The sequence below is a fragment of the Temnothorax nylanderi genome, unplaced genomic scaffold (assembly GCF_030848795.1).
Source record: "Temnothorax nylanderi isolate EJ_2023f unplaced genomic scaffold, tnyl_v1.0 TNYL_tig0012_pilon, whole genome shotgun sequence".
Lineage (NCBI taxonomy): Eukaryota > Metazoa > Arthropoda > Insecta > Hymenoptera > Formicidae > Temnothorax > Temnothorax nylanderi.
The window spans coordinates 260,607-282,979 of record NW_027249074.1 but is presented as its reverse complement, the minus strand read 5'-3'; the positions used below and the strand labels follow the sequence as shown (position 1 = coordinate 282,979).

At 43.3% G+C, this 22,373-nt stretch overlaps 1 protein-coding gene and 1 long non-coding RNA gene across 2 annotated transcripts in view; one reads left to right on the top strand and one right to left on the bottom strand.

Moving 5' to 3' along the window:
• LOC139767778 (uncharacterized) overlaps positions 1-22,373 on the top strand; it is a 47,534-nt gene that overhangs the window by 11,847 nt on the left and 13,314 nt on the right. The window lies entirely within an intron of this gene.
• The window catches only part of Hgtx (HGTX homeodomain transcription factor), a 39,594-nt gene that overhangs the window by 8,956 nt on the left and 8,265 nt on the right, over positions 1-22,373 (bottom strand). Inside the window, exons 2-3 of the mRNA XM_071697383.1 lie at positions 19,481-19,591; positions 10,325-10,536 (exon numbers count right to left, since the gene is read on the bottom strand). Coding sequence (XP_071553484.1) covers positions 10,325-10,536; positions 19,481-19,591 — 323 coding nt within the window. The remainder of the gene's footprint in view (positions 1-10,324; positions 10,537-19,480; positions 19,592-22,373) is intronic.

Below are 22,373 nucleotides of genomic sequence, written 5' to 3'. Positions count from 1 at the left end.
GTTAAAAAATAGATCAAAATTATTTTTGTCAGTTTAGGCTTACAAACTCGACAAAACTTTATCCAATTTATTGTTATCATAATTTTTTATTTCATATAAACAATTAATGTATTCTGGAGAAATAGAACATAAAATATTATCAATTTTACTTTAAATACTTTTTTTTACAAATTCTTCTTTTTTATAAATTTTTATAAAATCTTAATTTTCTTTGCAACAGTTTTATTATATAATCTGAAGTTTATTATCTTCACTCTGTTATTTTTACTTATTACTTTACAAGAGATAAACTTTACGATATATAACAATAAATATATGTATAATATATTACAAACGCTTTCATGTATTTAAAAAAATGATATAGACAGGAACGACGTTATGGAAATTGATATTCGTACATCAGTCGAATTTTTCGTCACGAAGAACCCGTTCGTTGTTTTTAAATAGCACGTACGATTAATCCGCGATCGATCCCGTCGTCCGTTGAGATACGCGAGATCTACCACCGACGTCGTCGTCGCGTCGACGAGGGAAACGTAACTCCCGTAACTTTTTCCAAAATCCATATCCGCGTCTGGCGCGTAAAAAGGTGCACCGGAGCTTAAAAATTTATCGGCGATCCGATGAAAGCGTACCCTTTGAATAATAAGCGATTCGACCAATGATGCGGAAAACCTTCGAGTAAATGTCACACATGACTCCGCACGCGTCGTTAAGCATTATCGCGGCCCCGGCGTGTTTAGCGGAATTTTACCCTTGTAACCCCTTGCCTCTCGTCTTCCGTGCGCGGATTTCACAGATGCATCTTATGAGCTTTGAATTTCGATAACTGCAGTACATATATACGAGGTATATATTAATCTATAAACAGCGGGAAGTAATATGTTCTATTGGACACGATTGTCTATAGTCACTTTGCGCGATAAAAATAAATCTGGAACAAGAATTACGTACAGATAGCATAGATGCGCTAATTTTATCATTTTTATAGACTTGATTGTCGAGTCCAACTCGAAAGAAATTATATATTATAATCTCAATCTTTTTCTCCAATAAAACATTTTGATCAAGATTCGGCAAATTTCGATTTTATATATTATATAGGACGGTAATTACCAGTTTTATTCGAAACTGACTGAATACATCGTAAGATAACGGAGAACGGTGGTTTTAATACCCGCTTTTTTGCGACGCGTTATATGCCGTGACGGAAAAACCTGGCTTTTGCCTTTTGTCATGTTGATGCATGTGGTATGATAGTATAGCGAGAGACATATCCGTGTGATGCAAACAAAACTATTGAGCCTCGACCGATGCCCTTTAACGCATTGACTGCCCGGGCTTCTTTTAGTATAAAATTTGCATTTACGCCATATGGCGTGACGCGACAGCCTATTTGTAACCCACCGACCGGGGTGGAGTAACGAGAGCTCCTAAATGCCATCAAACCGAGAGTGTTAACCGCCGCAGGCTCGATATTTGTGTCACATGTTACATTAGCTTTGTACGTAAGGCAAGGTCGATGATGGCAGTCGCACTTTTCTGTCGACTTGTCAAAAATTGCGGAGTGAATAATTAAACGAACGATGATGACGGGATTATTTACGATTGACATAAGTAATCGCACTTGTCAGTCTAACTGAAATTTTAATTTGTAAAAAAAAACACTTGACAAAAACACTTAAGAACTAGATTTATTTCGATTCAATTTTATTTTTATGGAAATCATGTAAGACGTTTCAGAATGAACAGAAAATATTTCTTATTATAAGAGGATCTTTAACTTGAATCTACAAGCAATGAAGTGATTTATTTAACAACCCTGTTTGTTTTATAAAACTTTTTAATATTAAATAAAATTGAACATTAATATTTTATTGCAATGTTGTTTTCCGTGTTTTTCCTATTCGGAGCAAAAATTTCAAAAATTTTTTGCGCGTATGATTTTCAACTTCGCTCATTTCTCTGTTGTCGGTTCTGATAGAGATATATAAGGATTGGATAAATGCGATATACATATATATTTATGCATTATACAGAATCGGAAATGGAGATTCTCTCGTCGCGCACCCTCGTGCGCGATCCGAATCGCGCAGGGTGTCGCGAATCGCAAACGCGGCCGCGATTTTGCGTCGTCAATCGGTTCGGAGTAATCGCAAGATTCCACGGTTCGCAATATTACAGAGTGCTCGGAACAGAACGTTTCTTCGAGTAATAAGTAACGCGATCCTCTTCGCGGGTACGGCCGGAAGAGGGAGAGGGAGGGCAGGCGGACGGGAGGAGGGCGAGTCGGACGACGGAGGGTAGTTGGCTTGCCGGCGATAATGCGCTCCTCTGTATTCCGTTGCCGTAGCGCTTCCCCATATCGATATGTTTCCTCTCTTCCCCCTGCTCCTTCCCCGCGACACCCCCCGACCGCCCATTTGGCCCCGCGTGGAGATCAAATGGCTTCACCGATTCGCGTTATCCCCAATATTCTATTTTTATTTCGGAATCAAATTTCGCGACGGGCGTCGCGATCCGGGCGTACTTTTACGATTCTCTCTCTCTCTCCCTTTCTCTCTCTCCTTCTCCCGGAGGGACGCCCGAGGATCCTACGTTCTTCTTGGGAAAACTCGTCGTGGCGATTCGATCTCGATATTCGCCATTATGAAGTGAGTTATCAGATATAACAGCGTATTGAAATGTCAAATAAACATCACCACAATGGTCGAAGTTATTAATGAATCTTCTCGAGTCGCGAGGCGTAGAGCACATTTCGCTTTTTTTTTTGCGCCTTTTCCCATTTTCACGCGCGTGCTAACTTTACATCGCGAACATTCTCAGCGTTCGAGTCACGAATCTCTGTGTGCGAGAGCACTTTCCCGTTAGAGCAGCTGCTCTTAATTCTCCGAGATGTACTCTCCCGCTCGCCCGGCGCCTTAATAGAAAAGAACTGTTTCTCTTTTATACGTTACCGTCCCCAATCGGGATGCTCCCGCGTTTATTAAAATACTCCCTGTTTAATTTCCACGCAACGTTCCGGTGTTTAGAACGCAGGAGGATTCTCTCTCTGTCAGTTCAAATACTGAAGAAATCTGATTATTAAAGAAGTATTTTACTGGACACTTTTCAGCGGGAAAATTGCATCATCCATTTTTACAATGTAGCATAAATATGCCATTCCTAATGTCAAAAAATTTATCCAATTATTACGCATAAATCTTTGCCTGTCTCATTTGTAAAATTCTGTCATTTTATGACTATAAGAATAATACAGAATCCATTTTTCGGTATCCAAAATCGTCGCTAAGATCCTTTCGAACATCTTTCTTCAGCTAAAAATATTCAGCGCTCGCCATCGCCGATGGGACGATGTAAATGCGATCAAAAATTTATTTTATTGTCTATCATCCTCGGGCCGTAAACGCCTTCTCGATCTCCTTATAAAATCCTTCCGAAAATGATTTCGCGCCCATGATGATAGAGAGATCGATCGAATTGATGTAGTTCGAGGGGAATCCGGCACGGCCATCGCGAAAAGAAATATAAGTAATAGAGAAATATTAATACTTATATATGTAAAGTAATCCCGATAAAATTAACATTGATAAAAATTTAATTGGATAATTTTCATCGATAACTTATGAACACAAGTATCGTTTATCGAATATATTTGAAGATTTGTGTTCTCTTTTATCTTGGAGGAAGGAATCATGTTTTATAGAATCTGTCTATTTATGAAATACAAGCTGTCCCTATTGAGAAATTGTTCCCAGTAGCAGTTACTCCTGATTTATGGAAATTAACTTTTTGCGAACGCGGACTGCAACTCTAATGCGAATTTCCGGAAACGGTACGATGTGCGTGACATGTGTACGCGAAGGAACGGTATATGTTAACGCACAGTGCCGCTAATTTAGACAAGAAACGCATTATGTAGAATATCTTTAGACGTCTCGATACGAGCGGTCGACTGACTCGATGATGAACACCGGTCAAACTAAATGCATCGAAACGATCCTCGTGGTGCGGCAAATAAACCTTCCACGATCATTCTTACGTATAATAATTAGAAACGTGTATAAAGAAATACATAAAAATAAATAATGCGATTGCACTAACGATATAGAATGTATTGAACGATATAAAATACATGAAAATTGTGCGACGCAAATATGAATGTATTTACGCGATGTTTTTAAATTTATCATAAAATATTATTTATTAATTACTGTCGAGTATTTATATATTGTTATCTGGCATTAATTAAAGTATCGAAGTATAAATTAATATCACAATTTTATTACATGTTTTTCCCTTTCTTTGCCAACAAACTTTTTTTTATTTTATTAAACTGAACGTAAATATAAACTTTTTTTAAACCTTCTTCGTTTTTTTTCACACGCACTTTTTGTTGCTTTATTATAAATTAGCTCAAATAAATGCGTTAGGTATACAAGCTTATATTGTCGGTGTCCTATATATTTTTGTATTGCGTTAATGATGTTAACTGGCGATATCATATAGTGTCTCAAAAATTAGCAAGAACGCCTCGCGTTCAAGGTGCAGAGTACCGTGTCCAAGCACGGAATGTGTGCATTTCGAAAATAACTGGCAGGGTTACTGTAAGCGTTCATCGGATGTGAGTGAAGCGACGTCATCGAAAAGCAATTATCGCATGCATCGTCGCGACCGACCCAAAAGCTACGCGCGTCCGGTTTATCAAACGTCGACCGACGCAGTTTCTCGCCACCGCGATAATCGAACTTACCGCGTTACAGCAAGCAGGGGGCATTACTTTCCTTTGCGCCGGTATCGAAATATTGGCCCCCCGGAAAAAGGTTCCTAATAATTTCCCGAGACCGGCCCATACAATTACGCGGCCCATAAAACATAATGGCGTCTCGGGCGCCCGTGTATACACCCCGATATAATTCCGTGCCGGCGATCTCGACGAGATCGTTCCGCTGGCAGGGTCGAGCGGAAGGAAGGGAAGGAGCGAGAGAAAGATGGATGGACGAACTGAGGTGGGACACGCGAGACGAACGGAGAGAGAAGATCCGAGCAACAGCGGCCGGGAAGGTAGCTTGGCAGGTTTGGCCGAAAAATAAAGTCGGTTTTATCGAGAAAGAGAGAAAGAGAGAGAGAGACAGAAGGAAAGAGAGCAGGACCGAGAGGCAAGCCGAGTCGGTGGAATCGCGGGCATTATGGAGTCAAGTACATGTGGGCCAATTTCGAGGGTACGCGATGTGGTGTGGTGTGGTGTGGTGCAGCGCGATACGGCACACTGATGGTGGTAGTGGGAGGTGAATGAAGGGTACGCCGCCTGCTGCCGTGATTTATCACGCCACGCCGCGCCGCGCCGCGTACATACACCGCCATGATGATACATGGCAGAGGCGGAGAAGCGGGGCAGAAGAGAGAGAGAGAGAGAGAGAGAGAGAGGGGGGGGGAAGAAGGGGGAGAGAGAGACCTTCCGCCTCGTACTAATTGACGTCATCGATATTGGTATCCGTCGACGAGCAGATTACTCCGCCGTAAACAACTCGGCCAACCAACCCCCCAGTCACCGAGCCGGTCCCCCTCCGGTAGCTGCTGCTGCTGCTGCTGCCGCACATTCTGCCTGGACGGGGAACCACTTTGCCATCAGCATCAGCATCACCATCACCGCTATCGTACAGCGTGAATAGGGATACGCAGCGCACGTTGTAAGGCACGTTGCAATTCCGCGTGTACTGGTGACCCTATCCATAGCGTTTGCCCTTTGGAGGAGACACAGTCGTAGCGAAGGGCCCGAGCCCGTTTTGCGACGTGTAGTTTGATATCGTGTTTAATGTGTTGGGGATGCCGCTGTTTTCAATTAACTCGAAATGGTGCAGGATGTTTTGCTTAAAAGCAATGGCGAAAGGAAGGGAAGTTACTAAAGTAGGGTGAGTCGGTTGATTGTGTGGTAAAAGTGACGCTATGAATGTCCTCCAATGATAAGGTTGATACAACGCTCTAATGATGTCATTACAATTAAATAAATACTTATTGTTTTTAATAACTTTTTAATAATTATTAAGTTCTATTTTTTCTAACGTACAGCGTAAAGCATTCATACGAATATTCGTTTATTATATACTTTTATTAATCAGAATTATATTATTCCTACAGAAACATTCAAGGAAATTATATTAAAAAACTAATTTTTTAAGATTTATTTTAACTATATGTCTCATATTATTTATATAAATCTTCGTCTTCTCCTAATGATTCTGTCCTGAGTTCAAGACACAGTACATTAGAAAAAGTTTTCGGTGAATTTATAGTCAACTTTTTTTAAATGGCATCTTCAAGTCCGAATCTACAATCCATTCAAATAGGATTCGTGCAATTCAGACAACTATTAGACCGCGCTTTAGAGATAAAGGACCATCCCCGCTCCCCCCCCCCCCGCACACACTTCAACCAGCTCAACAAAGTTATAGTCTATCCAAACACTCCCTTCCGCCGTATCCGCAATCGCCTCGATAAAGAGAGAGGCTGCAGAGACCGCTGACTTTCCGTCGCGGCAATGAATCGCGACTACCACACCCCCGGCATCATCTGTACAAGAAAGTATCTAATCCCCCTGATTCACTGTCGATGCCATCGCTATACACAACCCTGTCCAACTCCCTCCCTCTTTCTCTCTTGCTTTCTCTTTCTCTGTCACTATCCTCGTACAACCCCCCGTGCTGTCGCTCGCTCTCGCGCTCTTCATCGCCCTCGAAGCTACCCTCTATCTCTCGTTCTCCCTCGTGATACACGCTCCGATATGAGAGAGATAGAGCCCGCCTACGAGACAGGGGCGCCACGGTCTTTAACTCGCAAATGCCCCGCGTTCACTTTGCCGTATTAGATTCTAATAGGGGGACACGCGCGCTAGCTGAGGGGGTCATTCATGCTAAAAGCTCTTCGTCTCGTCTCGTCGCGTCGCGTTGCACTTGACTTGCCTTAACTGAGTGTTTACGCGGTGGTCCCTGATTAAATCGTGCGACGGACATCATTGCCAATTTCGACAATGACGAAATTATACCCATTCGATCGCGCTATTCATTAGACGCGCGACGAAATTAATGAATCCGTTTGAGGAAATATTGTATAAATGAATTGTATATGTATATAAATGTATCAAGCATATATTTTGATGCGGAATTCCGAAGAATTAACGATGGCAATTTTTTCAAACAAGTGTTCGTGGTATTTAATTTAACTTAATTTTCTTTCTTTTTGTAGATAATAATATTTACAATTTAGAAGGAATAAATATGTCTCTCGAGGAGAAAGTCATCACTATGTTAAAAATTAACGCTTGTTGGTTTATTAATTAAACAATGTAATATATCTTCAATGCAATAAAACAATATAATATATATATATATATAATAACATAATATATAATAATGTAATAATAAAAAGGTTCTACAGACCTGTAGTGATTTTAAATTCAATGTTACATATATGTCGCGTACAAAATACTATACGTACGTATGTGTGGTGTGTATGTGAGACACCTGTATCATTTATTAGCTCAGATTACGCATATACATCACCGGCAAATATTTCATCGCAAGAATTTATGCGAACACCGACCGCGCGCATTACGGAGAGACGCTCCTTCCCGTGTCGTTCCGCGAGAAGGATATGGGAGTCACATTCGTGCAACGACGTTCGGTTGATCGAATATATTAACGTGCGGGCAATTTGTACAGCCTGACGGATATAACCCCGTGAACCATCGGTGGCAAAATGTATTCCGGGAGATTACATCTCCCGAAATCCGCACAGTCGCGCTATTAGGCGAACAAAAAAGGAAAAAAAAGAGAGAAAGAATCGCGCGCGCGCGCGCGCTCTCTCTCTCTCTCTCTCTCTCTCGCGTGCCCCCATACAGACGCGGTCGTCGGTAAGGTATACGTTTCGATAATGAAAAAGTTATAAATCTGGAATTGTGAAATGGCGGGCCGGTATAAATCTTCATCGGGCAGCGCTGCCAAATCCCTTCGTACCGCGTAAATCCCTTTCCAATATTGAAAAAAGTGATAGGTCCAGTATGTAATGATCCGGTATTACCCGAAACCGCGAGGGAACGGTATCGATCTATCGTTGATATTCCGCTCGCATCGACCGCATCGTTCTCTACATCCTCCCGCGTATCCCAATTATAAGATACCACCCTCGAATAAAACAACCATTGCGCACACAGTCGCAATGCCGCGCCGCGCGAGCGCAGTTACGCGATTTCTTTAATTTCGGACAAGCGACAGATTTATTGAAATCTTTCGTATACGCTTTTTCTCCCCTTTTTTTTTAATGACAAAGCTTTCGAATTCTTGGAATCGATTCTATTAGCGGATGATCTCATTTTCGAAGAAAATTGGAACATTTAGATCGAAATCTCTCGCGTAGGGGTGAAGCCGCTGAATGTGTAAAGCAACAGCTGTAATCAAGTTGATATCGCCATTTTTTTCCCCTATCATACAGATATATATATATGTTATACCGCAGATAGTTTCACGATTGCCGCTGAGAAACTTTAAAGGAAATCGCACGATACCGCGAGATAACGCGGGATTCATCGGGGGTGTTGATGTAAACAAGCCCTCCCTTTCTCCCGATCTTTTTTTCCCAAGTCAGCCGGTCGCGCAAAAGAGTACGCGGGTATATATTGTCGTAATATTTCGAAAAACGCGCCGGCACTCTCCGAGATCCGGGGGCAATCTCGCCCTCGAAGATGGCATATACGCGGAGGTGAATCGCCTCTTCCCGAGGAAATCCGAGGTAATTGAATGCTAACCCTCCTCACCCCCGCGACGCGATCCCTCGCCCCGCGCGCTCTTGTTCCGCGCAACTCCTCCTCGGCCACCCTCCGTGTCGCGTCCCTCGTCTACCCCCCCGGCCACCCCAACCCCCGTGGGCTTCAGGGGGCGCCACGCTCGCACTCTCGCTCCCCCTTCGCCATCACTCACCGACACAGACTTGTAGCTTTCAATAAAAATGTAAATATGGCGGCGTAGAACGAGCCAATGACAGCGCTACATCGACGCCCGAGTCCGCGAGGGATAGATAGATAGAGAGAGAGAAAGAGAGTGAGACAGAGAGGGAGAGAAAGGGAAAACCCTGCCCTGCAGCAGGGGTTGAGGGTTTCCAAATGGGAAGCTTTCTCTCTCTCTCTTTCTCTCTCTCTCTCTCAGAGGGTCGAAGATGGCGAGAGAAGAGGAAGAGGAGGAAAAGGGAGACGAAGGGTGGAGAGGAAAGCTTCGACTCGGAGCGGAACGCCGAAGGTGGATGGCGAAGAGGCGGAGGAGCTTGCGGGGGGCCAGAGAGATGCCCGGGGAGGAAGAAGAGGAGTGCAAAAGCTCACTCTCTCTCCCTCCGTCCTTTCGCTCACCGTCACCGCGGCCTCACCCGAGTTTCACCCGTGTCTCACCCGGTGTTCCCCGTTCTTCTCCCTTCCGGTGACGGTGAGAGGGTAGCGAAAGGGAGAGGGGGGACGCACCGCCGGCATCCGCGAGAGAGCGACGCCGAGGATGACGCAGGTGCCGCAAAGCTTGACACGTCTCCGGCTGTTTTGTCACCTTCTTTTATCCTTCGAACTTTTTTACCGGCTACCTCGTTAGATGCCCTCCCTTCCCGCCTCCTCCGTTCGCCCCCTCCCCCTTTCTCGCTCCCCGTGCCTTCCCTGCCCCGCGGGCGGGGCGCGTTGATGGAGTAAGCCGGGCAACGAGCAGGACGTTTTTTAAAATCGCGCCTCCGCGCGCGAGCGAGCCGCTTTTTGCGGGAGCCATCGTGGAAGGGCCCCTCTCGGGGCGTCGACGGGCGATCGCGGGCGGATTTCTTTCTTCGGAGGGAGATTTTTCGGTCGCGGATTACTTCGCAGCGCGCGCGGATTTGCGTTTCCCGCGCCGGGGCGATGCTTTGATCGATCTCTCGGTGTCAGCGGCGAACTCGAAGACAAATGTCTCCTCGCCTTCTTTTTCACGAAGGGATACTCGCGATATGGTTTTGACGAGTGTCGAGATATTTACAATGTGAATCACGTAAAACCCTTATATCTATTGTATTGGCCTATCGCTCTTGCAAAGTACCTCTCGTCAAATATTAAACAAAAAATATTAAACCTCTTTTCCACACAACTAAGCATCTAAAAAGAGATATCTTTAATTTCGGAGATAAACGTAAAAGATTATATTCTTCTTTTAGAAGACGTGGCGATTTTTAAACAACGAAAGACAGAATTATGCAGATTGATCGAACAAACGTGTCATTCGCGTCAATTCGCCGAATGTACAGTGAGAGTGCATGGTTGCGGAGATGTTACCTTGACTTGGGATTCCGACATCCCGAGGGCGTACGCCAATTTGGCGCGCTCCGGGCCGGCTAGGTACTTGGTCTGCTCGAAGGTCTTCTCTAGGGCGAAGATCTGCTGTCCACTGAACGTGGGCCTCGTGTGCTTCTTCTTGCCTCCCTCGTGTTCCCCGGCGCCGCCGCCCGCGCCCGTCATCGCTTGCTGACAGCCCAGCTGTTGCGACACTGCAACATTCGCGTCACCCGATGAGTGGCTCCTGAATATCCGTTTCGCTTCGCTGCGAATGGAGTAATTAGCCTTGGTCAATAGCATAGGGCGGCGTTCTGTTTAATTTAACCTAAGACGTAGCGTTCGAAGCGAGAGAGATTAAGAGAAGAGATCACACATAATGGTCACTTTAAAAATACAGTCGCATCTAACAGATTGAAAAATTTATTATTCTGCTTTTTTCAAGCTTCTGAAAATCGCCATCCTCTGCCGAATTATTTTTTATAAACGTGTACTTTTTAATTCGCATGTTGATATATTACGTCATTTGGTAGAAAACGCCGATTCTTGGAACAGTTAAAATAAGAGGCGTTGAATTCGATAGTCAAAAAAGTTACAACGGAATTTTAATGTCACACCTACGACGAGCCGATTGTAAACTTTTATTGCGTTTTCGAGCAATTGTGTGCATCCGATTGTGCGTGCCGTCGTGCGGGCATTCTATCGGGCCCCTCATGATCTTTTTTTCGATTCGTAGAATTGAAGGGGAAACTCCAAGTCCCATCTGTGACTTTCGTCATGACAAGTCATAGGGAAATATCGTCATATTTTACTTTGTTATACTAACATCAATACCTTGGATTATAGATAAGCGAATATAAGATGCATAAGTGGGGCACGTGCATGTAACCTTAATAAATTTGATTTCGTTATATTGCCAGTATGCTAATTATACAGCGCAATGAAATTTATTACGATGATGCAACGCTATTATATGCACTTGCCCCATATACACACTTACCCCCATTTGTTCTACGTAGGAAAAATATGTCTGCGATATATCTTGGAGCATAATTAGCTTCCGTGTTATAACCGTAAGAAGTATTTCATTTTAACCGCAGTTCGAAATTAATTCGCCATATTCCGGGAATTAATTACGGTCCTTATAACGTTGGTAATTATTGCCGCAGACATTTAATATTTCTCTCTTTCATTCGGCTCGCGATTACAGCTGACTGATTTTTCTACGATATGTCTTCTACTTCTTCAATTATTTATATTTTAATTACCGACGTAAATCAGTCTGGGCGAATATTTAAAGCAAACTAATCTGTCTTTATATATTTGCAATTTATACTGTTCTGATATTTCGATAATTTAATTTCATTAATTTAATTATTTTATTTATAGTTACAATATTTACAATCTCTTAAAAATTGCAGACTAGGAATATATGAAACGATATCATTTTTTCCCTTCATATTTTTCATATTCTTTTCACGAGCGCATTAATTTTAAGGTACTTATTCTCAACATCATATGAATGATTTTCTTTATATTCTTATCTCTAAACAACTAAAATCGACATTTTAGATTACATTACTCTTTTCTCCAGTTTATTCAAAGCTGGTTTTTTAAAGACATTTATATCATTTCGAATTTCTAATCAACGATTATTATCGAGCGTCAGCGTCAACAGTATCATCTAGAAAACCTTCATAGATTAAACGACTTTATCTCATTTGCGTCGGCTGATTATTTTTAATCTCGGCCACACTCGGTCGAGCCGTCCAAGTCTTAATTAGATCGGAAAAAAGAGGCTCGAGAAAATTTTCGAGGGTAATCGAGAGGGACAGTCGAGGGGGACGTCTTCTGCGGAGAGACGAGGGGGCCGCACACGGTCCGATGCGGCATGTGGGCGCGTATATACAAGGGGGCGAGAAGCGAAAGGGACTCGGAGGGGGGGTGGGTAGAAGGAAGGGTCGGCCGCGCAGGGTCGTCGTGACGCGGTACAGTGTGGGTTGTGGGACTTTAATTTAATAAAGCAATTTGTAACGGAATACGGAACGAGGCAATAATGGCCGGTCGGCGGGGAGGGTTCTAATGAGCTGCTTACCGCACTCCAACCCCGGGTTGCCTTCGACGGCGACGGGGCTGGTATACGTTTCTCCGCCGCGTTGGATATCCCCCCATTCGTCCTACTAAGCCGCCGTGCATATCTCCGCGGCCGCCTCCGCAAAACGCGATAAGTCCGCGTTTTTATCAAAATTTGTATGCGCCGCATACGGCGCGCCGCGGGATTTTCTTTCGCGGTATAATTTCAGACTTGCCTCTCGCGAGATAAAGCGTTATCAGTGTCATTGGCGATGGCGTAATTTGTCAGGGAACTTACGAGAAACGATCGAACTCTTGATTGAGCGTAACAATTAAATTCGGATTTTAATTAATTGTGAAAAATTTACTAAGACGTCAAGATAAAATTCCAACATTAAACTTAAAATTAAATAAAAGCTCGTGATATATACGGTTATATATGGTTATTTGGACATTTATGATATTAGGAATTTTTCACAAAGAATGATGAACGATTCATCATGATATATTTTGTAACATATATATAATATGTTAAGCAATACATATAACGAAGAAATATTGCGTTTCCAAACGCGTGAGCTTTTTAATTAAAGTACTTTCTTGATTTTTTTAAACAAGCCGGATGTCCGGTTGTGTCGGGTCGTTCCGACGATTTATTGCCCGGCTCTTTCCACAAAATATTTTTTTCACTCGGGAATTCGGGGACCTGTGGTATAAAGTTTTAACCCATCTATCGACCATACCGTCCAATTCCAATTGAATCCGCCGGCACCGTTTCGCGCGCGAGAGTTTTTCCCGCAAAGAACTAGTTAATACAATAAATGAAATAAACGATCGTTTCCGCGCCATCCGAATTCCTGTGTGTTCAGATTATATACGCAACACGATGTTGTTTTTACGCAAACAAAATCCACGAAAAGAGACTCGTCCGCTCGGTCGAGTCGTTTACGCATCACGTCGATCAAAGGACTATTTGTCTTCGGCACGTGGTCATATCTGTCGAAGGTATCATCCTCCGCTACGCCAACGGATTCCGGATTAATCTTTGTAGCGTGTCGCGGGCATGATAGAGGGTGGGCGAGGAGAGGGAAGGGAAGGACCATAATTTAATCAGCCGATTTAGAGTGAACAAGTGACACGCGTGTCGCGGCCGGTGTATGCGAGCGAAATCGCTCCGGATAATGCGTATATATCGATACCGCCTCCACATGTAGCCATCGCGCGCGCGCGCGCGCGCGCACGCGCGGCATCGCCGCCGCGGATAACGCTCCGATGTCCGATTAGACGAAATATCGGCACGGCAAATTGATGCGTCCGCCCGCACCGTGTCGATGTAAATCAGCGGCAGGTGACCGTATCGGCGTGAGCGCGCGCGGCGTTTCAAAAAAGAGGAACGATCAAAAACGAGACACCGTCCGGCCATTCGTAATATTCGTTATCGGCGAACGGAAGTCCGGGTGCGAGGCTCGGCCGCGCTCGATTGCTCGATTTATACGGGGTGAGCGACCCCCCCTCGCGCGCGCACACGGTGTCACGGGCCGTTTTATCCACCCGAGAGTTCGGGGCGAAACAAATCATTCGTGGTAAAGATGCGTCGCGATTCGGATATAGAGAGAGAGAGAGAGAGAGAGAGAGAGAGAGAGAGAGAGAGAGAGAGAGAGAGAGAGAGAGAGAAGAGAGGGAGGGGATCGATAGGATAGTTTCAATTATTTTTTTTTAGCAGTATCAGAATTTATTCTTGTTTGAGCGCTTGTGGCTGCTGTTTCCACTTAGGAATTTTAAAGCATCGAAAAAGGAATTTTATTATTAAACTAACAATAAGACAATGTTAAGTTATACTAAAAAAATATATCCCTTTAATTTTTTAGTGTCTGATTGTACTCATTAAAGGATTGAGCAATATTTAGAAATAATGGCAGGTAGACACATGTGCAATAAATAATATCTCTCTTTATTTAATCTGTAAGTAAAATTTTGAATCACAAATAGAATGTACATTTTTATATTGAGTTATAATATTACAATATTAAGAGAAATAATTTCCGAGGCAAAACGTTTTGACGTCAAATGTACTCCATCAATAATAATTATATTCAAGTGGATATTCAGCGCGATGCTTTTGTGTCGGAATAAAAAGTCCGGGATGACGTAGGGCGATGGTCCGTCACTTCGACGTAATTGAATCGGATATCACTCGACTTCTAGAAAGCATGATCGGGCGCTCTCTTGAAGGGGCTGCTCGCTCCATCGACGACCTGAGTAATAACGACGCGCATCGAGTCGACTGACGTCCGGAGAGGAATGCTTTATCGAGTGTGCAAAGTGTGTTGTCACCAAAAGTAAATGGATGCTTAGTTAATTCGAGCTAACGAGACTTCCCCGCCGCCGCACTGGTAGCGCGAGATCCATTAACGGTAGTATTGGCGCCGATCGAAGGGTCACGATCATTAGCGAGACTCGCAAGAAAGAATGTATTGCAAATAACATTACATCGATCCTTCCATATAGATAATATTCGGATAACGAAGAAATTTAAAGCAGTAAGAAATAATACAAAAATTGGAACTGAAATGATTAATCATGATATAATGCTTAATTTCAAATATTCTAATTATTTATATGTAACTATTAAAATTTATATGAGAGACTCTGTGCATAAAAATAACTTTTCAAAAGTGATGTAAATTTTTTGAGAAATCAATCGTCGAGGGGCTGTTCTTGATTTCTACGTCGAGACTACGGCGACGTACCCCGTGAAACACACTCGCGAAAAGTTATTGGAAGTCTGATCGCGGTCGGCTTCTCCCTGCTAGGGTGATTCGCTCTCCATGGATATATCGTGTGTAATAACAATATACATCGGCCGGCATGGACCGCCACCGGAATCTCGTCGCGTCAGCGACGTTTTCATTACCGGGTTCGCTTACGTGACGCTTATCCGGGTGAGTTTCGTGTCCATAAAGCCCACCAAATGAGGAGGCGAGGAGAGACAGGAGACTGGTGAGCGCGAGGGGAAAATAGGGGGGGAAACACGGAAAAGAACGGGCGATGACGGCGTGAAAAAAAGTGTGGAGAAATGAGAAGGAAAATACAGGAAGGAGTGGCAGAAATAACATTGTACGTCGTGGATATCTAAACAGAAATAAGGTGCACGATATCCGACGTTCTCGTTATGGGAATGAGAACGAAGGGAAGGACGTGCGGATGGATAGATGCCCGTCATTTTCACGAGAGGTTCGTGTTTTATGCATAGGATAGGATTTTATGCTACACGGGAGTGAAATCGGAGTGTTATGAGGGGATTTTATGCGGGAAATCTTGTGCGTGGATTACAAATTAATATCAACGAAAGTTATTAAAAGTTTTAACGTTAAAACTTCTGTTTATTAATTAATATTGACAAAGGCTTAGAGAGAAAACTTTTGTAACGTTACAAAGTTCTGTGATATTAAAAATACAAAATACTGTAACAGTAAAACTATACAACGAAAATATTAATTGACATTATAGAAGGTCTAAAAATTTAAGTTTATTCTTTAAAGTTTCAAAACCGTGCCCCATTTAAAAGATTAATACAATTAAAAAATTCTTGAGATATAAGAGGAATGCCTTTGTAAATGTAATTCTTCTTTCCCTCTCTAAAGCCGTAATCACATTACGGGTTGCGGGTTCGGTTATGGGTTGAGGTTACGATTGAGTGTTGGAAACCAACCAATCAGAACGAAGCAGTCCACCGGCTGAGTTGCAGGTTACAATTTAGACGTGAGTCTATTTGATCAATCTGCAACTCTTAACCGTAACGCCAACAGCAACCGAGCCCGCAACCCGTAGTGGGCGTAGTGTGATTACGGCTTAACGCAGGTTCAACACTAAGGTTCCCTACAATTAAAATCTTTCTAATTACTTTCGAAAAATTCTTGATACAATTGATACAAATCAAATACTTTAATCAATTTAGAGCTCATGTTCTTAATTATATAGCTATACGAGTCTTAAGTCTCTAACAAATATCGAGACGATTATTGTTACTGCTAGCCTCTGCCAGGTGCGAGGAAAATAAGGATGACGGGGGCAGGAAGGATGGAAGTCGGTCCGGGCTGGCTTATCCCGGGTATAGTTGTAGGTATCCCGGATATATATATGGTGCGGAGGCATAAATAGACGACGGTTCCCGCGGCGATCGTTCGGCGATGCCTCGCGAGGGCCATGAGCCGATCAACGTTTCGCCCCGGAATATAAAATATACCGGGTAGCCGGGTGTAACTCTTACGTTACGTGCGAAGGGGAGTGCACGCTGGTCCCTCTGTCCCCTCCTCCGTCGCCCCACGGGAGGAGGATGGCGACGAAGGGGGCGAGGAGGTATCCACCGCAGCGTGTACCGTTGGGCGGTAGAAAAGGCAGGCGCGGATGCCCCGATGCCGCAGTTAAAATATTGCCGGAGTTATTCGCGCGAGTGTGGAAAACGTAGCGCGCGGTAGAGGAGGAGGAGGAGAGGCAACGGGGAGAGCGACGGAGATGGGGCGGCCGACGGCCGGCGGCGGTCGCACCCGGGGGTTGGGGGCCAGGGTTGATATTGAATATGATGATATCCCGGACCCGACGCCGCAGCGGACTACCGCTACCACCCTCTTATTCGCCCCCCACGGTTCGTACGACACTCTCTTCCTCTTTCTCCCCTGTCACTCTCTCTCTCTCTCTTTCCTTTTGCCGACATGCCGCACGGCGCGGCGGTGAGCACACCCGAAACACACACGCGCCCACACACGTGCCTCCACACGGTGTGTCCACGCCCGCGTTCCACACGCTCTTCTTACGTCGCGACGCGGCCGCGGCACATGTGCCGTTCTGTCCCCCACAGAGGGTTGATGTATCGTATTGTCTTTCCACCGTCTCTCGCCTTCACTTGCCATTGCTCTCCGTCTCCGTCGTCCGTTTTCGTCGAAAGGGGAACCAGACGGGACGTCACGTGTTCCTTCACTTTGTTTGTGATTTTTTCTCTCTCTCTCTCTCTCTCTCTCTCTCTCTCTCTCTCTCTCTCTCTCTCTCTCTCTCTCTCTCTCTCTCTCTCTCTCTCTCTCTCTCTCTCTCTCTCTCTCTCTCTCTCTCTCTCTCTCTCTCTCTCTCTCTCTCTCTCTCTCTCTCTGCGGTGCCCTTAATCGTCTTCTCGTAAGGACGGGGGTGTATACACGGCAGCCGTACTACCATCGGGAATGTCCCGGTATGTATGTCGGGGGGATCCCGCCGGCTAATTGAGCGTGAACCGTCCAAGTGCCCGAGGGAGTGCGAAGGGAGTGTGTCGGCACTTGATAACGATCGGGATCGACCTGCTGCGATCGGCGTGGCCGGTGCCTACACGTAAACGCGATGATCGTATAGTCTCATATAACCTAGATATGAATGGCCAAGTTCCACAGATGTTCTAACTCGTAATTTGTAACGTTTTATTGAGAGGTTCGCATACAAGGGAGCAGTCAGATAGATATCGAATTTAATAAACCTACTTTAATACATGATTGACAAATCTAATAAATTATGATTGTCTGAATAATCAGTACGTTGAGATCAAAAAATGCCTTGCATAATATTATTTTCTATTCGACTTAAAAATGCTCGTATATCTTCCTGATTTTGATTAAATAATTTTAATTAAATACGATAAATCTGGAATTAACAATGTGCTTTCGAATCGAACATGAAAAATTTTGAATTGACCTACCTCATTTAGCTACTCATGCGTCCGTTTCTTTGCCACAAAATTGCATGTAAAAGATGATGTATATTAGTGTAAATTGGGAAGTAATAGATTACACGAATATTTGCAATTCAATTAGTAATTAGTATGCGTTGCATTATATTGATGAAACTGTAAACTCGATAACTCGATTTAATTTTAAATTCAACGTTCAATATCCCTCGCGGCATGCACTGCACAATTTCGTCTAGCTAGCTGGTAGAATTTCATTTTTCTCGAAATTATTCTACATAATTCCAATTGTACTGTGTGCAATTCCGTAAATTCCCAATTATATATATAAATAATCACTCTGTGACATCTATAAATATGATATATCGCATATTTATAGATAATATTCAGGCACGCACACGAATAATAGGCCGAACAATTATATTTGCTTGGCACCCAACATGTAATATTTTATATATTGCATGGCAGTTCTCATTCTATAATTAATCCGTTATTCAGCGCATAAAATTACTTTATTTTCTAACCACATTTGAAGATTCCAAGGGAGTTAAAATCCTGATAATTCTCGAGCAAATTAAATAACATACGGCAAAAGGGCTATTGGAGATGTGTCTTTTCAAGTGGTCAAATTTTCCGTTTGTGTGTCATCTACGTCAATGTCTCCGTTCAGATTGAGGGTCCCCCCTTCGTCCTTTTCGTGGCCGCGGGAGCCTTCGCTCCACGACTTCCTTTCCCGCGCTCTCCGCGCGCGACGATGGTTTCCACGCATTTTTTAAATTCCTCCCCGTAGGCGACCCACGCCGAGAGAAAGAGAGTCGCTTCAAACGACTTTCCGGGCACGCCGTTACAAACGGAGACACGTTCGGCAGCACGTGTTTCTTCACTTCGGCCCTGTGATTTTCCTGCCGCGAAAGCAAACACGCGCAGCTGTCAAACCCGCCGCGACGGTGCCCGGGGAAAGGTAACGAAACATCCGCAGGCGGTTGAGACGTACGACGACAATGCGCGTATTTATTAGAAGTGATGATAATACGTCCCTCTATTGCCGAAGGAATAAGATGCTCGAAGAAATGCTCGAGTAAGATAAAAAGATGAAACGTAAGAGAGAGAGAGAGGAAAGTACTGAAGGCGTACGTTAAGAACAAAGTTTGGCAAGTGAGGCATAATTGAATATAGTTGAGCATCTCACTCCAACAAATTTTTGTGACCAATAAGCTTTGAATAAGTTGTAATTAAATATAATCATGCGATGAATCGTTTTCAGTTTTGTTGTAGTACGAGTATGTGAATATTCAAAATGGTATTTTTTCCATATATGTAATGTTACATATGTATATGTATACATATGTATATAAGAGATGTGTGAAAGATATTGGACTTACATGTGTGTAATCTTGCCCGCCATGCGAGAGGATCGCTGACTAGTCCCTGAAGGCCCGGCCAATAGACAGCGGTGTGTCGTGGTTCCGCTCTTTGTTGAAATTGACCGATACCTAGGGAGATATACAAATGAACACTTACGTATTACGTGCGAATTTTTACTTAAGACCGGTTATTCCGAAGTCTGCGCGAATCAATGGGGCCGCACACTTTTCCCAGACAATCTTTACGACGTCTTTCAGACATACGTGCTATCTGGGTTCTCAATATTCCGCTTACAAATAATCCTTACAAATAATAAGTAACACCAGCAAGTCCTTAGTTGGTCCACAACAATACTAACCAATTCCTTTCTAAGATACAAAAGAAATATAATTGCAAATTGAAAATAATGTGTTAAGTTTTAATCTTTTAAGAAATCTCAACGAGATGCAGAAAATATATGTGATCATGTGTACTTTTCTTTCTTCTCTTCCTCGAAAAAAAAAGTATATCGCGTATGACCATTAATAACCATTCGCGATATTAATAATGGTTGATCTATATTTAACTGATATTGGAATTAAACGCAGCGGGCATAACATATGCTTTGGTTCGTCGGCGTAGATAACGATATTGGATTTACGATAATTCAGATAGCAGCGCATATTGAAGTAATAATCGAAGGAAGCCGTAAAATGCACAACGGCGAGATGTAGAACGGGCGCGCATTTACTGACCGAGTGAAACAGCTTCCTCGGATCGATGTCGGCCAAGTCGTCCCGTTTTCTCCACCGTAAACCGCTTTATTAAAGCTTCAGTTTTTTTCCCCCCCGCTCGTTTCCACATCTACGCGATTCATTTCACATTTTTATCATACGCTATTTTCATACAACTCGCATCCGCCCGGGATATGCAAGCGGAATTTAAATGCCGCAATTTTATAAGCCACGCGACCTCGCGACAGATTTCAATCTCGTTCCTTCCCCTTTTCCCTCCTCCCCGCCAAATAATTAAACGTCAAATTGAGAAAATTCCAAACGTCCGTTATTGTATTACAAATAGTTACAATTTTATTTTAACTCTCTTGCGAATCATACAGCTTTTTGATCCTTTAGGTTTCGATTGGTTGAGAATGGCATGATAATCGACACTGTATATACCTAATTTGAATAATGTAATTCGTGTTAGAGGTATCGAGAGAGAGAGATAATTACACAGACGAAATGGAAAAAAATTGTTAAAAGATCTCCAGCCATTTTCGTTTCGCCTCAGGGCCCGGTGGTTTAGCTCGGCGGAAATTCGTATCTACCCGAATCTGGTGTTTCAGTCGAGATTATCGGCGACCGCATACTCGTGCACACGCACACGTGACGCCAATTCGATTCGCAGCCTCGAGAGAGGTAGGTACCGCGGCAACTCTCCGCTGTGCGGAGACCTTAATGATCCGACCTTTCGAACGCGAGAAATTAGTCGACTTAAGCCGGGCTCTATGCGAGGTAATGGTGGCTGAGATATCGAATCCGTAAATATCGGTCGTCGGGATCCGACGGACTTTTTGCGCGGATTAAGGGAGATTAAATTGATCTCTCTCTCTCTCTCTCTCTCTCTCTCTCTCTCTCTCTCTCTCTCTGACCGATCGAAACGCGCGAATCGAATAAGACACGGCGGAATTATATCATTGTTCGCCTTTCCAGGAATTATTATTATCTTATCGTCTTTGTGAAAAAGACGTGAGACTTATACGTGCATTTGTGCATATTTCTGAGAGTTTTTATACTTTCAAAAGCAATTACTTCTTTCAATAAATTCATTCTGTTATCACATCATTTACATTTTCTAATTAATTTTAGAATGCAATTTTTTATTTAATTTTATTATTGTACTTCTTATTAATTAGAAAAGTTGGCAATGATTTAATTTCGTTTGTAGACCGAATTTGTTATTAATGTTTTAGTACGTCGGGCTCAAAATGATTAATTCACAATCATTAAAATATTTAAAAGACCATCGTTTCGGTATCGAGAACTTTACAGGATGTATATCTTCGTAGTATAATTTTGGAAAGTTATTTACACCCACGTTTAATTGATCGTTATCATACAATGGGCCACGTATTCCCGCAATATTTCATCGGGGACATTCACGGACGACGCTTACTAAAGAAAATCATCTAACGATCGGCGACATCGTCGTCCGCATTCAAAAATTAGCCATAATCGCGATTGAGAGCGTTGCAGCTCCCGGTTGCGTGGGCACGTTTAATTCGTTTCAGTTGCGTGTTTCTACCGGCCGTCTACGCTTGTCCATCCGAACAATAAAGCGCCATTTCCATTTTACCGTCGACGACGACGAGAACGGGAACGAGAATAATGGGATACGCGCGATACGGCCATCCGATCGCCGCTCCTTTTGTCCGTTACGCCGAAATCAGACGGAATTTATGGGATCATAAACGGCTTAACCCGCGCGCGCTCATCAACAAAAATATCCGCGATCATGCTCTTTGTCCGGCGGGGCCCACGTGGCCGGGGCCCGGCGAGGGAAAGGAGTGGAAAGGTGAGGTCTTCTCGATTCTCAAACGGACCCCCGGCACGCGCTTTTACGACGCCTCGTTCGAGAACGCCGTGAATCGGGCAATTAAAAGCGTTTAAAAATGTATATGCGTGATACCCTGAATACCCGATCTTAATCTTAATTACAGATACTCTAACAATCAATCTTTGAAGAAAGTCTTGAGATTTAAGGCTGTTATCTTTTATAGTTCTTTAATATTTAGTATTAAATGTCTTGACACGATAAAACACGGTAAATCACGAACTAAATTTCAAATAAAAATTCTGTAAAAACGAAAAATTTACTTAATATCAAGAACAAAATTCTCTTATTTGCATGAGCATTCGAGATTTAATTCGC